Genomic DNA, 14,764 nt, shown 5'->3' with positions numbered 1-14,764 from the left:
GCTGTAGTCAGCAAGGGTAATATAGGTCTACAGGCATTAAAATCCAAACCTTAGAGAGGGTCAATGGTGGAGTGGGGGAGGGAGTCTTAATAGGGCTGGGATGGAGTTGGTTTGTGGGGATATTGGGGGCGCTGGTCAATAGACCCGGTTCGGGAAGACAAGGTACTGATAGTTTAGGTGGTAGTCACAGCAGATGATTGTCTTGGTCGTCACATTTCAAAACTAGCATGGACCATCACTCACTCATATTTGGCATCCATCCAATCAACCCCATAGAAATGAATAAATTTCTTCCAATCAATTAACACTTGATGGCTATTTCCCATACCCTTGTATCTGGGGATACAAAGGTGACCCAAAGAAGCACAGTATAATGAGGGAGGGGGAGAGAGAGGACAGTACAATCCAGTGTGTTACCTGCTTAACCAGATGAGACAGGAGGAAGGGCCTTCTCAAAGGACACTGGGGCAGATGTCATGGCATAACCGAGTGAAGGTGCACCATCCTGGGGACTGTTGTTGTTATATAACTGTCGAGTCAGAAGTGACCCATAGCTGACCCTCCAGCAGGTTTTCAGAGGCAGTAAATCTCACAGGAGGAGATAGCCCATCCTTCTCCCACAGAGCAGCTGGTGGATTTGAGCCGCATGCCTTTAGGATTGCAGTGTAGCTTCTTACCACTGGGCCCACAGAGCAATTATCCTGGAAATTAGACAACTATAGATATTTAGGCCATAGGCTTTGGAGAAGGAGGTGACTCTGTGCTGTAACCTCTTCTCTCAAGACTGAGGCAGAAGGCTCTCTTATGTGTCTCCAGCAGCATGCTGGGCCCCTTCACTGAGGTTGCCCGATGCAACCAGTCGGAATCCAAACACCACGTACGGCTGGTCTGCTCCATTCCCTGGATATTGCCACCAGGCTCAGTAACCAGAGTGTCCTCCTTTACAGCTTCTTCTCCTTCAAACCAGACCCAAACCAATCCGCTGTTATCAAATGACTTTCAACTCCTGGCAAGCTTCCTTTGGATTTCTGAGGCTGTAAATCTGTATACAAGGAGATGGCTTATCTTTATTCCACAGAGCAGCTGGTCGATTTGAACCCCTGACATTTTGGTTAGCAGCCCAATGTGTGCTACCAGGGCTCCTTGCCTTTCTGAAGGTCCATAACTAATCAGTTCCAAGCCACTGCCCTTCTAGCCATGTTTCTCTCTGCTCCGCCCTCATTTCCCCACCACATTTCCTCTTGGTCCAAGCTCTGTCATTGAAAGGGTTGATTTCACACACACTCTTCTACCTTTGACTACATCTGTTTTAAATTTCCAGTGAAGTCACAGAGGCTGACCCCAGTGTGGGCTTAACCATCACATGTCAGAAGTGAATCAGCCTTCAGAGACCACCTAATGTAGCCTTTTTATTGTTCAAATGGAAGGCTCAGTGAGGTCAAGAGACTTGTTATGCTCTGGAAGGTCACCCATGGAAGAATTGAGATTTGAACTCAGTTCTCCCAGACTAAGGCTTTTTGCCCAACAGCAGGCCACACACACATGTTGTTTATTTGAGGACTGGGTGGGGTGGCTTGGGAATAAGAAGTTGGCATGCTTTACAGGATTGGTAACTCACTGGGCCCAGGACCTGGAGGGAGGGAGGGCCTGGGTGTGGAAGACAGGGCCTAGTTCATGATCTTCTTTTCTTCCTTCATTGCCAGAAAGCTGTTTTTTCTTTGGTTAACTGGACTCACAAATCCCCAGCTTGACCTCATCTCTTTTGTCGATAACCCCATGACTCACATCTCCTCGTCCTGCCAGGTACCAACCCTGTGGATCTGAGGTGGTGGTGGGGGCCAGACTCCCAGTCCTCTGCTGGCCTTACTCCCTCCCCAAGTCTGCCCTGGCTTGCTTCTGTCTTGGGGTAAGCTGGCTTTTGTCCCACTGAAGCATGGGAACAGCTCACTTGGGTGGGGAGGAAGGAGGGATCCCCCAGCAGGTCTCACCTGTCTCACCTCTTCCTCCTGGCACAGTTCCCACCCTGCACTAAGGGGGCCTGGAAGCCAGAACAAGGACCTCTTATCCCTCCTGCCAGGCTGAGGGAACCTGGGGACAGGAAGACTTGAAGATTCTGTGTGACCACAGGCTGGTTGCTTCCTCTTTTCAGGCTCAGCTCTTAGGGGGTAGGGAGGAAGAGGAGCTGGATGCTAGGATTCCGGTGTCTCCAGGGGATACGAGCTGGCTAAAATAGAAAGTTTTGGAATCTGAGTTAAAGCTTTGAGAAAAAGGCCTACTGATAATTAGGCATTTTAGAGAATCAATAGTTCTCTAATTACCTGGATGGTAAGAAGCGATGCTGCAATCCAATCCCAAAGGCACACCGTTCGAATCCACTAGCTGTTCCACGGGAGGATGAGTAATCACCTGCCTGAGCTATTGCCTTTGAAAACGCTTTAGAGGGTCAGCTATGGGTCGGTTCCGACTGGATGACACACAACAACAATTATGTGCCAGATACTGCAGAAGGACAGTAATCACGCATTTTTCCATGGAATCTTACAACAACCCTGGGGACATGGGGATTTACTGTCTCATTTTATAGATAACAATATGCCCACCAGAGAAGCTAAGTATCTTGCCCAAATTGATAGAACTAGTAAGCTGCACAGTTTAAGCCTGAACTCTGACCTCTGGGACTTAGAGCCTGTGCTCAGAATTTCAGGCTCTTGTGGAGATCTGTGACTCACCGGGCAGTGTGGTCCGCTGGGGAAGTAACTCTTCATAACTGCCTGAGGAGGGATATTGAGTTTTTCACGCAGGAAATCGAACGCAGGCTGCCCTTTTCTTAGCTCTAGGAGGGGGTGTCCTTCTTTGGGGTCGAGATGTGTGTTCCAGATCAACTATTTCCAGCCTGAGATCCTCTCAGTTGTGCCTCTAAGCACTTTGTGATTTTCTGCGTTGCTCCAGAAATTTCCGAGCCTCAGTTTCCCTTCTACCAAAGAGATGCAGTTCTAGCGCCACGGAGCTGTACAAACTGCAGCACCTCAGGGGTTCTGGACAAATTACATCCTTCGAGGCCTTTATACAACAATTAATGAAATGTCTTGCCTGGATCCCAGAGGAAGTGGGCGGTGGCCGAGGTGACAGCTGGAGGGCGGTGCAGGGGCGGAGCCAGAGGCTGGGTGGGGAGGGGGCGGTCCAGCGGGGCCAAAGCACCAGCCCGTGTTGGTGTTGGAGGCGCGCAGCCTGGAGCCCACATCCCTCCACCGCACCATGAGCCGTGAGTCCCCACGCGCGCCCCAGAATCTTCATTTGCCTCCTGGCGGAGCCTTGAACGCCAGACTCAGCCCTCGGTTTCTCTCCTTTTGCAGGGAGGAGTCTTTCGCTCCGGGTCCCGCTGCTTCTGCTGCTGTTGCCGCCGACGCCCCCGGTCCTGGCAGCGGCCCCCGGGGCTCTGACGCCAGGTAGGAGGCCCTTTTTCTCCCCACGGGCTGTCCCAGCGCCCCTGGAGTCCATTCTCTCCTTTTCTCGCTGGAAGGATCAGCTTCCCTTTTCTGCCCTCGTGCCTAGTAGGGAGGAAGAGGCTGTAGCAATTGAGGGACCTGGTCAGGGCACAAGGGTTACCCGGGTCTTTTTCAGAAGGAGCAATAGCCTGAGATCTCCTAATGATTAGATGAGAAGCGACTGTCTTTTTCCACGTACTTCGCTTTTTCGGGGATCTCAACTGTCCAAACCATCTTCGTCTTAGCATCCTCTCTTTCTGTGGGAGCCTCTTTCGGAGGGAGCTGGGGGTTCCAGCATAGCTGGCGGGAGAACGAATTCCTTTTCTCCACCTTCTAATTTTCTAGGGAGCCATCCTGACCCCCAACCCCAGTGGAGTTGTTCTCCCTAGATGAGAACTCCAAGTACATCAGTCATTCTGGGATGACAGGAGGTGGAAATACAATTGTAGAAGTGAGCGGCTTTTCTGAGGTTTAATCTTCCCAGTAGAGTAGCAGGGAGCTCTGATGGCCTAGTGGTAAAGGTTCAAATCCACCAGCTGCATCACAGAAGAAAAATGAGAAGTCTCCTCTGGTGCGATTTAGTGCAACAACCATAGGGTAGTGAGTCGCATTTGGTACCTAAAGATTGTGTCTCAGACAGCTCAAACGCATCACGACAGTCTTCCGCTGTAATTACAGCCTCAGAAACTCGACAGGCTGTCACTGTGAGTGGGAACAGATTTGCTGGGCAGTGAGTTTGAGTTTTACGAGATCTCCATTGTGCTGATGAGGAAACTGAAGCTCAGAGAGGGGAATTTGGAGCTCCCAAGCTCCTGCTGTGCATGGTGAGGTGCAGTTTAAAAACCTTTGCAAAACTTTTCACCTTGTGGGAGATTTGAGCTCAAGTGGATCACACCCTTTCTTCCTCAATGAACCTTGAGCTCCTTTGGTTTTCATCACTCTGAGAATTATAGGGAAAGTCAGAGTCTGTAAAATCCTGCCCCTCCTAAGGATAAACCAGTACCAGGTTATAGATGAAGGAATTTCCTCCTCACTTGTCCTGTCTCCCTCCTTCAGGTAACTGTCGCTGTCTGTCTCTCTCTCTCTGTGTGAGAAGAGTAAACTATAACTTCCACTACCACTTACCTATGGGGCCTATCCATTTATGGGTCTCTATTTCTTGTCTATAAAATGGAGTCAAGAGGAGATGAGTGGTCAGAGGGTCTTTGAGCTCCCTGCCATTCAGTTAACTGGAAGCATTTGGAGCTCCAGAGCAGTAAGGAAAATTAGCCACATGAATTGCAAATCAGAGTGGGCTTCCTGATGGAGGAGATTTGGGTGGTTGGTGTTTAGGAAGGCCAACTGGAAGCTTCAAGGCAAGAGTTTTGGTGTAAACAGAGGCCTAATCTGTGTGAAGAAGAGGAGGAAGATTCATGTAGCCAGGACTTTACAGGTGTTCAAAGTAAACTGTGGATGTCTACTTCTTTGGTGCACACAAAAGTCCTGCCAGGGAGATCGGGCCTCTGATGATGTTCAGGGGGTGAGCCTGCTCGTCTAGATCCTGCTGGGAACAGGGGGCTGAGCCAGGCTGCTCTAGTGACCGTCTTATCATTTTCCAAATCAGCCTGGTACTTGCCCTGGGGCCTCATCTTGCCTAGAGCCTGCTGTAGTCTGGCTTCCTATGTCTTATCATGATCACCCAGTGGGCCGTGATCTCTGTCATTTTTTTTGCTCTGGGACCCATTTTATTTACCTTTATATTCTAAGTATTTACATGATATTGTTTTTTCCACTCTACTGACATTCCTGAGGGCTTGCTTTGTACTAGACACAGGCTGGGCCCTGGAGATCCAGAGAGGGGAGGCGCTCACCATCTGATACAGAGAGGGAAGCTACTCACCATCTGTCCGTGGAAATACTAGCAGACTGTCTGTCGTCCAACGGACCAAGGCTATGACTGAGGGAAATGCGAGGATCTGTAAAACTTGGGAGAGAGAGCAGTTACCTTTTGGTGTGAGAACTGAGGAAGTGACATTTGAACTGGATGCCGAAGGGGGTGGGGGATTATTATGAGAAGGATCTTTCTAGTAGCAGCAATGACACCAGCGAAGGCACAGGGTCTGAACGACAAGAGGAAGACAAGAGCTTGGGAACAGTAAGACGTGAGACTATTGTGACCTGCAAGGTGCTGGACACAAGGGCCTGTGAATATCAGGATGAGGAGCTGTAACTTTGACCTGAAGGGAGCAGGGAGCAGGAGAGTGAGGATGGGTGAATGACTTAGAAGATGAGACTGGATCGAGTAAGGAGGCTGGTGCAAGGGTCATGGGCAGAGCAGATACAATGGATGTAGAGTCAGAGGGTTTGGGCTGTTGTCATGCTTTGAATTTGATGAGTGGAGGCCCTAGCTGCCTGTACCTTTGCCCTAGGAACCAAAGCCTGTGTCTTGGCCTCCAGAGGCGCTTTAGAGTCCTACCTCTCACAAGATGAGGGCTGCAGGGAGGAGATGGAGTCCCATTTGGAGGGCGAGGCCATTCCAGGGGATCCTTGATGCCTGGGCTCATCTCTAGCCCTGCACTTGGTCTAATGCTGTCTCCCTGGACCAGTGATGGGTCATGACCTGGAAATACAGCTCCCTCAATGCCATGCGAGGGAACTTGAGCCAACTTACACCGCCATGTGGGCAGGAACCCAGCCTCTCCACCTCCTCCTTCCTATCTTCAGCACCAGCTGTATCTGTGGGCTGGGGGGGGGGGGGCTTCCTCTCTGGCTGAGTTCTTCCAGCTGCAGCCCCATATGTCTAGGCCCGGTGTGGTGGTGCCTGGTTTCTGGCTGCCTACCCAACTGGGTGTATAAGCTGGGACCCTGGCTTGACTTGCTAAAGTCCTCTGTGTGTTCTTTGGCTGCCAAAGCCCTGCACCTTCTCTAAATATTATTCATAGGGGATTTTGGTCCAGTCACCTTATCGTCTATGCCCTTACATCCTGGACAACTTTGTGTTCTCCCTGCTGTGCCTCAGTTCTGGGCTTGGGGACTTTTTCTTGCCCAGATCTTTGGAGCCAGATTGTCCTGAACTATCCACATCTATGCAAAGTTGGTTGCCTGGCCTTTTTGCTCCATGGATCTCATGGGCAATAGGGGTATATTGATCATCCCAGCCCTGGGTTATCTTGGAGACTTAATGAGAGCAAGTTGTAGAACAAAGTTAGAGTTGGGGTGGGGGTAGGGGGGTTGTATTGGTACTAATTATGGAGAAGGGCAGACCAGCTCTGCTCTGAGAAGAAGAGAGGGGGCAGAACATCAGGATAAGGAGATCTCCTCAGAGACCATCTGCTTCATTCGATAAACTAGAAAATGGAGATGAGAGGGAAGAAGAGACTTGCTCAAGGATACACAGTCAGTATGGAGCGACTGCTGTCTAGGATATCCTCCCTGAGGATACACGGGGTCCTTGGGTAGCGCAAATGGTTTGTGCTCCACTACTGATCAAAAGGTCAGTTGGTGAAATCTACCCAGCGGTTCTGCAGAACAAAGGCCTGGTGGTCTGTATCTGTACAAGGACAGTCTTTGAAAACCCTATATAAAGAAGCGCATGGGATTGCCATGTTGGAATCAACTCAACAGCAGTGAGCTGGTTTATTTTGTCTCTCTCTCTCTCTCTGTGTGTGTGTGTGTGTGTGTGGTGGTGGTGGTGTTGTTAGGAGCTCCGGGTCTGTGCTGGGTTCTGGTACTCAAAATGCACTAGACCTCATGCTCATGTCTCAGCCCTCTTTTCTGCTGGGTTATTAAACAGGGGTGCCTTCCGCTGAGCAGAGAACTGGATTGGCATGAAAACATGTGAGATTTAGGTTAGACTGAAGGGTGATCTAAGATTCTGATTGTAGAAGAAGATGGGGATGCCTCTGGGATCCTGGTTTTATAGTCATCATTCCAAAATTTCAGGTATATTTTGAAATAGTGCTGATAGTCCTACCTCACCTGGGGTTTTTCAACCTATAGATTTAAATAACTCTCCCTCCTCGTCCTTTCTGTAGATCCAGGCCTGGCACTCCTCTAGGAAATGAGGGAGATAGGGGTTCATGCCTTGACTTGGCCATTTTGAAGCAGTGAGGCCTGGGTAAGTCTGCCCTCTCCAAGCCTCACATTCCTCCTTTGTGTCTTGAGGATTCTAGTGTGTCCGTCCTAGCAAGAGCTGGGCAGGTAAAAAAGCGGGAAACATGCGAGGGCCTTGGCTCAGAGAAAGAACACTCTGGCTTTGTGGTCCAGTTGTGGTTAAGGGCATCCATGCGGGAGTGGCACTCAGTCCCCTCTCCTCCCACCCTGGCACCCCTGGGGCCTCAGCGGCATCTGGTGTCCTTGCTGGGAAGACATTTTCCTGTCCCGGGGCAGCTGGTGTTTATGGAAAAAGTGTAGAGGAGGAGGGAGAGAAAGTTGGACTGCTGGTCTGCGAGGGAGGAGCCTCCACTCATACTGCTTCTCTTGAGGTGGGGTGGGGCAGTGGGTGGTGGGCAGCAGCTTCTGAGAGCTCTCCTGAAGCAGAGTCATAGAGTGAAAGCAGGAGAAATTCAAGCCAGACTTCAGAGGGAGCTGCTGAGGGTTGGAAAGATAAGGGAGTTTCTTTGGCTGTGCTGCAAGTGATGTGTTTCCTTACTTCATTTTATTAATTCTCCAAGTATCTGTGGAGCTCTGGCCACCACATGTGGGTCCCTTGGTGTATGGATGGCTTTAAGGTCACACAGGACACCAGTAGGGAGCAGGGCCTGTGTTAGGGGATGGAGCAAGGCAGGAAAGGCATTGAATCTTCTTGGAGTTGATGGTGGAGAAGTGCAGGTGGCATTGGAATTTGGAGCCAGGGTGAGGGAGAGCTGAAAGTTTAGATCATGTGTGTTTATGGCGAGTGGAGATAGTGAGGTTAACACAGGATTGGGGAAGGCTTCACTCTGTTGGATGTAGGGTTGCTATGAGTTGGAGTTGACTCGATATTGCCTAACAGCAACAACAGGGATGGTGTTCTGGTCCAGGCAGGGGCAGGGCACGAGTTTAGTCAGGTGGGCCAGGTATGTTTGGAGGAAATTTATTAGGGAGAAGCCACAACCTTAAAAGATGAAGATCTTTCAGCCTTGGGGAAAGGAAGTCTCAGCTACAGAATGTTCAAGCTAGAAGACCTTTGGGAATCCTTACTGTGATGTTGTTGGGCCCCTTGTGGCCGACTAGAACAACCCCCATAGTGTTTTCGAGATGGTAATCTTTACGGGTGCAGCTTGCTAAGTGTTTCTTCCCCAAAGCTGTTGAATGGGTTCAAACAGCCAACTTTATAGTCTGAGTGCTTAACCATTGTGCCACCAGGATGCCTTCCAGCTGTGGTAGGGATAGGGAAACTGAGCCCAGAGAAGGAATGGGCCTTTGTCCCTGTGCCTAGCGATTGTTAGACCACTGGTGACAGAGGCTGTTATGAGCCAGACTGGGGCATAGGGCCTGTGGGCAGGTGAGTCAGGCAGGTGAGCAGTGTGTGAGCAGGAGAGATTGAGGGAGGAGAGCTCAGGGAGGGGTAAAGAATCCTTTCTTTGGGGTGGGAAGGGTGGATCCGGGGTCCTCTGTGAGGGTTGATCCTTAGTCTCCTTGGCATTTCTGGGCTTGAAGGATAGAGGAGGGGTAGGGGAGCCTGGATCCTGATCAGAGGCAAATTACCTAATACACAAGATAAACATAGGCTTATTTATTTATTCATTTATATTTAACAATTTCCTATTTTTTCTTTTGGCACATGAAAGATTTATTTCTAGATTTTCTGACCTTCTCTTCCATGCCCATTATACCTTCCTACTGCTTCTTTTCAAACCTCTAATCCCTGACAGGGATGAGGAGCTTGCTCGTGTTTACTAGTCTGTAGAGAATAGTTTCAGTCATGGGAAGGATTATGGGAAACTGTTCTCCTCAGCTTAGTAAATAAGCATAAGCAAGCTGGAGCTTACCTCACTTACTGGATAGTCCGCTCTGAGCTGGCCTCCATGTGCCAACCTGATAAGGCATTTTTGTCCAGCCCTCTTCCGGTTGGCTTCTCCCTCCCACACCCCTGCTAAACCCATACAGAGGCCCAATTGCTGTGGTCTGTCACCAAGGCTTAAGCAAAACTATTTGCATGGTTCTTGTACTTGTTTGTTTTCAGGTGTGTGTGTGTGTTAAAGGGGTGGTGCTGAGGCCCTCTCTGAGGTAGGGGCTGAGATGACCTGTAACTATAAATAATGACATCGAGACCCAAGGAGTCAGGCCTTGCTGGTCATGCCCCGTGGTCATTGGCCCCTGACATGGATGACCATTTCACTCCCCTGTGGCTACCCTTTTGCCTCTCAATAATAGGTTGGGTAGAGGATAATGGCTCCCTGTGACACTGGCTCCGAGCCCAGATAAGGAAGTATGTACAAGTTTACAGAAGGGAGCAAGTGTTTGTTGTATAAGGATTGGGAAGGAGTCTTGGGTTGACCTAAGCCCTTTCTCTGCTCTCTGTCCTTGACCATGTGACCATCTCATCCTCTTCCTTAGTTTCCCTGGCTGAAGAGTGAGGAAATGTTCTGCACTGCAGGGCAGTAGAGTTCGCTAAAGACCTAGAGGAGCCTGTGTTTTTTGTTTGAAGACTCACAGTGCAGACTGAGCTGTCATCAGACACAAGGAGAAATTTCCTTGTAAGATTTCTCCAGGAGGCAAATGAGCTGACACCAGAGTTCCATTCACTGTCTCAGGAGATATTCCCAATTGCTTCTCTCCTGTTTCCTTGACCCTTGACTTCAGAGTGCTTAAGCCTAGACTCCTACCTTGAATTGGACTTAGACTGGGCCTGTCATCAACTGGAGCTGAGATAACAGACTCTGGGGTTACACCTTCCCCTCAAACTCACCCTATGTCTCCATAGCTATGGAACGCTTCTTCCTTTGGGCCTCGTTGCTGAGCCTGTGGAGGTAGGGTGGAAATGAAGAGATTAGTCAGTGATTTTCCCGTTTCTGGCCTCAGTTTGCTCATCTGCAAAGTGGATCTTCTTATGCCCGTTCTTCCTTCCGCTCTGCAAGAATGAAGGGATGGGGGAGTTCTGGTGGCCTAGTGGCAAGATGCTGCACTGCAATCCCAGGGGTACACAGTTCAAATGCACCAGATGCTCTGCTGGAGAATGTGGGGGCAATCTCCTCCTGTACCAGTCAGATCTGATTTGACGGTACACGTAAAAGTAATACAATAAAAATTAAAAAAAAAAAGAATGAAGGGATGAGTGAGAGCCCTCATTATCTTTGAGTCCAGAGGCTCACCCAGCATGGGGCTAAGCTAGGAGTAACCCCCATTCTTTTCCCTTTTCTGAGCCCACACACCCTGTCCTTGCTATAGAGCCTTTCTTGCGACTCATAGTGACCCTGTGTACAAGAGCCCTAAATGCTGCTCTATCCTGTGCCAACCTCGCTGTCTCCAACACACTCACTCCCACCACCCCAATCACAGAATCAATCCATCTCATCGAGGGTCTTTCTCTCCTGCGCTGTCCCTCCACTCTCTCAAACATGATGTGCCTCTCCAAGGATCAGTCCCTCCTGCAACATGCCCAAAGTATGTCAGACGAAGCTTCAGAATCCTTGACTCCAAGGAGCATTCTGGGTTCACCCTCTCCAGGACAAACCTGTTTATTCTCCTAGCAGTCCATGGTATGTTCAACACTCTTCTCCAGCACCATGGCTCAAAGGCATCAATTCTCTTTCTATCATCCCTATTCAATGTCCAATGCTCTGATGTGTAGCACGTAATTGCGAAGATTATAGCCTGGATCAGGTGCACCTTAGTCTCCAGCCTGATGTTGTTGTTCTTCAGTACTCTTGAGAGGTCCCTCACAGCTGCCTTTCCCAGTGCAATTCATCTCTTGATTTTCTGGCTGCTGCTACCAAGAGTGTTGACTGTGGAACAAGTAAACTAAAACTGTTAACTATATCAACCTCTTCACCATCCATACTGATGCTTCCAATTGTCCCACTGGTGAGAATCTTTTTCTTTTTTATTTTTCTCTTTTTTTTTGAGGAAGGAACTGTCTTTATTTTGAAACAACAGGTTGCATCCTAAGTGGCCAGAGGGTGCTTCCGCCTGCACAGGGTGGGGGTAGGGTGGGGTGGCGTGGTTTTGGAAGGGGTCACTGTCCGGCCCTAGGGGAGCTGCAGTGTTCAGATGCTTAGGATGTGTTTCAGGAAGGCTTCATAGTTGATGCAGCCATTGCTGTCCTCATGTCCTGCCAGGACAGTCTCCACCTCCTCCTCGGTCATCTTCTCTCCCAGTGTGGTGAGGACATGTCTGAGCTCTGTTCCCATGACTTTGCTGTTTCCCTCCTTGTCAAACACCTGAAGCTCTTCCAAGTAGTCCTCATATGTGCCTTGGTCCCGGTTCTTGGCCACTGCTTGGAGCATTGGCAGGAAAGTCTTAAAGTCCACATGCCGGGACTTTAACTCATCACTCTTGGGGTTCCCCAGGACCTTAAGCACTTTGGAGTTGGTGGGGTTCTGGGCCAGGGCCCTCATGACATCCCCACACTGACTGTACAGGATCTTGCCATCACCTACTCGGTCAAACAGCGCAAAGGCTTCTTTGAACTCCTCCAGTTGGTCCTTGTTAAACTCAATCACCACTTTGGAGAGATCCTGGGTTTTTTCAGGAGCTGGAGAGGCAGCTGGCTCAGCTTTGTTTGGCCTTGGCTGGAAGGGCCCCGGATGCTGGCTTCGCAAGGGGCTTTCAGGTAGCAGGGCTCGCTGGTTTCTTCACAGGAACATCTTTCTTGGGAGGCATGATGTCCGGTAGCCAAAGGACAATGTGTTGACAGGGGCACCCATCTCCTGCAGGATCCAGGGAAAGGGCGAGAATCTTTGTTTTCTTGATGTTGAGATTCAATTTGTATTGAACGCTGCAGTCCTTGACCTTCTGCAGCAAGCGCTTCAGGTCCTCCTCAGTTTCAGCAAGCAGGGTTGAGTCATCTGCAAAACGCAGGTTGTTGATGACTCTTCCACCAATCCTGATGCCACATTCCTCCTCGTACAGCCCAGCGTCTCAGATGATCTGTTCTGCATACAGATTGAAAAGGTATGGAGACAAAATACATCTCTGAAGGACTCCTTTCTTGATTTTGAACCACGTAGTGTTTCCTTGCTCTGTTCTGACGACTGCCTCTTGGTCCAAGCATGGGTTTCTCATAAGCACAATCAAATGTTCTGGGATTCCCATTCTTGTCAGAGTCATCCAGAGTCCAGTATCAGAAGGAATTGGCCAACATAGAAAAATTTCATGAAATAACATATGAGCGAGAGCTTGTGGTGATGAAGGAGAAAGTTCAAGTTACTATGAAGGAATTGGCAAAAAACAAAGCTCCAGAAGTTGATGGCATACCAATTGACATATTTCAACAAACAGACACTGCCCTGGATGTGCTTACTAAGTTGTCCAAGAAATCTGGAGGATAGCCAGTTGGCCAACTGACTGGAAAAGATCAATATTTGTTCCTATTCCAAAGAAAGGGGACCCGACAGAGTGCAGAAATTATCAAACAATATCATTACTATCACATGCAAGCAGGATTCTGCTGAAAATGATCCAAAAACGATTGGAGCAATATGTCAACAAAGAACTGCCAGATGTGCAGGCTGGATTTAGAAGAGGTCATGGTACTAGGGATATTATAGCTAATGTTAGATGGATCTTAGCAGAAAGCAAAGAATACCAGAAGAATGTCTAACTGTGCTTCATTGACTATGCAAAGGCTTTTTACTGTGTGGATCACAAGCTATGGCTGACTCTGAGAAGATAGAGCCCTTGTTTGAGAGGAAATGAATGTTGTAGAAGTGCATAGCTACAGCATCTTAACAGCTAGTTCCTAACTTTTGATGCCATGACCAGGACTTTGGAGTAGCATTCTTTGGTGGCAGAAAGATGGGAAGGGGGACCCTTCTCAGGACCTGATGTGGGCAAGCCTGGGCATCCAGAGCAGGGTCTGGCAATGACAGGCCCAGGGAATATGCTCATTGCTATGGCAACAGAAGAATGTGAAGTCGAGAGGTCTGCTCACTTACCTAGGACAAAGCTAAGACTTGAATCCATAACTATGGCCCTCTATTCTTGTGTTCAGGGAAGGATGGTGGTCTGGGCACCCACTCTGAACTCTTTCTCCTCATTTCTCACCCACAGTGAACCCCTGTTGTTACTACCCATGTCAGCACCAGGGTGTCTGTGTCCGTTTTGGCCTCGATCTCTACCAGTGTGACTGCACCCGCACGGGCTACTCTGGCCCCAACTGCACCGTCCGTGAGCTGGGCCTCCCCCCACCCACCTCCTCTCCCCTGGGATCCTCCTCCCAATCCCCCACACAGCTCCATTCTGTTCCCTTCCAGGCTCTGATGTCTCCCTGACATACCCCATCCTCAGCACACTCTCCTAGCTAGTTCTGGGCTTTGCAGGGAGTGTTCCTTGACCGATCTTACTTCCCTGTCCTGTATGTACTCCTGTCCCATCCTTGTCCCCAAATTCCATCTTCTACCCTGCCAGGAGGGCTTGCTAAGTGGCTCTCGTTGCTCCTGCAGCTGAGCTGTGGACCTGGCTCCGGGATACGTTGCGCCCCAGCCCAGCTTTTCTCCATTTCCTGCTGACCCACGGGCGCTGGATCTGGGAGTTTATCAATGCCACCTTCATCCGTGACATGCTCATGCGTATGGTACTTACGGGTACGTGGGGCAGTGTACCCCTAACCTGGGAACATTAGAGCCGTAAACCCTGCACATACTTGGCATCCGATATGGACAATGGGTGGGGAGATGTTATGACGCCAGATAAGGCAAGTCCCAGCTTGAGAAGGGAGGGGGAGGGGATGTAATTATGCTGAGACACCCCCCCACCCCGCCCTTTACTATCAGTATTTTCACACTCTGCAGTTCGTTCCAAGCTGGTTCCCAGTCCCCCAACCTACAACTCAGCACATGATTACATCAGCTGGGAGTCCTTCTCCAATATGAGCTATTATACACGGATTCTGCCCTCTGTGCCCCAAGACTGCCCCACACCCATGGGAACCAAAGGTAAGGAAGGAGGGGTGAGGGGCTGGACCTGGGGTATTAAGGAAATGCTTGGTTCTCTTTGCGGAAGGTGAGGATCCAGGATGAAGGTAAGGAGTAAGAAAGAGCCACGGATGAAGACGGGGTGCTGAGTGAGGTATCTCAGTCACAAAGGGACAAATGCTATATGGTGCCACTGTTGTAGAATGAGGCTGGCATTGGGGTGGGGGTAAGACTGAGAAAAAC

General features: G+C 49.6%; 1 protein-coding gene and 1 pseudogene across 3 annotated transcripts in view; one reads left to right on the top strand and one right to left on the bottom strand.

Annotated features, from left to right (window-relative positions):
* Positions 1-11,653: 11,653 nt before the first annotated feature.
* Positions 11,654-12,269, bottom strand: LOC102852243 (annotated as a pseudogene).
* Positions 12,270-13,662: 1,393 nt separating this feature from the next.
* The window catches only part of PTGS1 (prostaglandin-endoperoxide synthase 1 (prostaglandin G/H synthase and cyclooxygenase)), an 18,652-nt gene continuing 17,550 nt past the window's right edge, over positions 13,663-14,764 (top strand). Inside the window, exons 1-3 of one of the 3 annotated variants that reach the window (XM_006890675.1) lie at positions 13,663-13,775; positions 14,051-14,191; positions 14,399-14,542. In XM_006890675.1, coding sequence (XP_006890737.1) covers positions 14,167-14,191; positions 14,399-14,542 — 169 coding nt within the window. In that variant the 5' untranslated portion in view covers positions 13,663-13,775; positions 14,051-14,166. The remainder of the gene's footprint in view (positions 13,776-14,050; positions 14,192-14,398; positions 14,543-14,764) is intronic. The other 2 variants (XM_006890676.1, XM_006890677.1) reach the window with 2 other exon arrangements.

Source organism: Elephantulus edwardii, unplaced genomic scaffold, assembly GCF_000299155.1.
Source record: "Elephantulus edwardii isolate Elephantulus edwardi_28Jun2011 unplaced genomic scaffold, EleEdw1.0 scaffold00092, whole genome shotgun sequence".
In the NCBI taxonomy this organism is placed as follows: domain Eukaryota; kingdom Metazoa; phylum Chordata; class Mammalia; order Macroscelidea; family Macroscelididae; genus Elephantulus; species Elephantulus edwardii.
The sequence above is the reverse complement of the archived record's forward strand: the minus strand, read 5'-3'. Positions and strand labels throughout refer to the sequence as shown.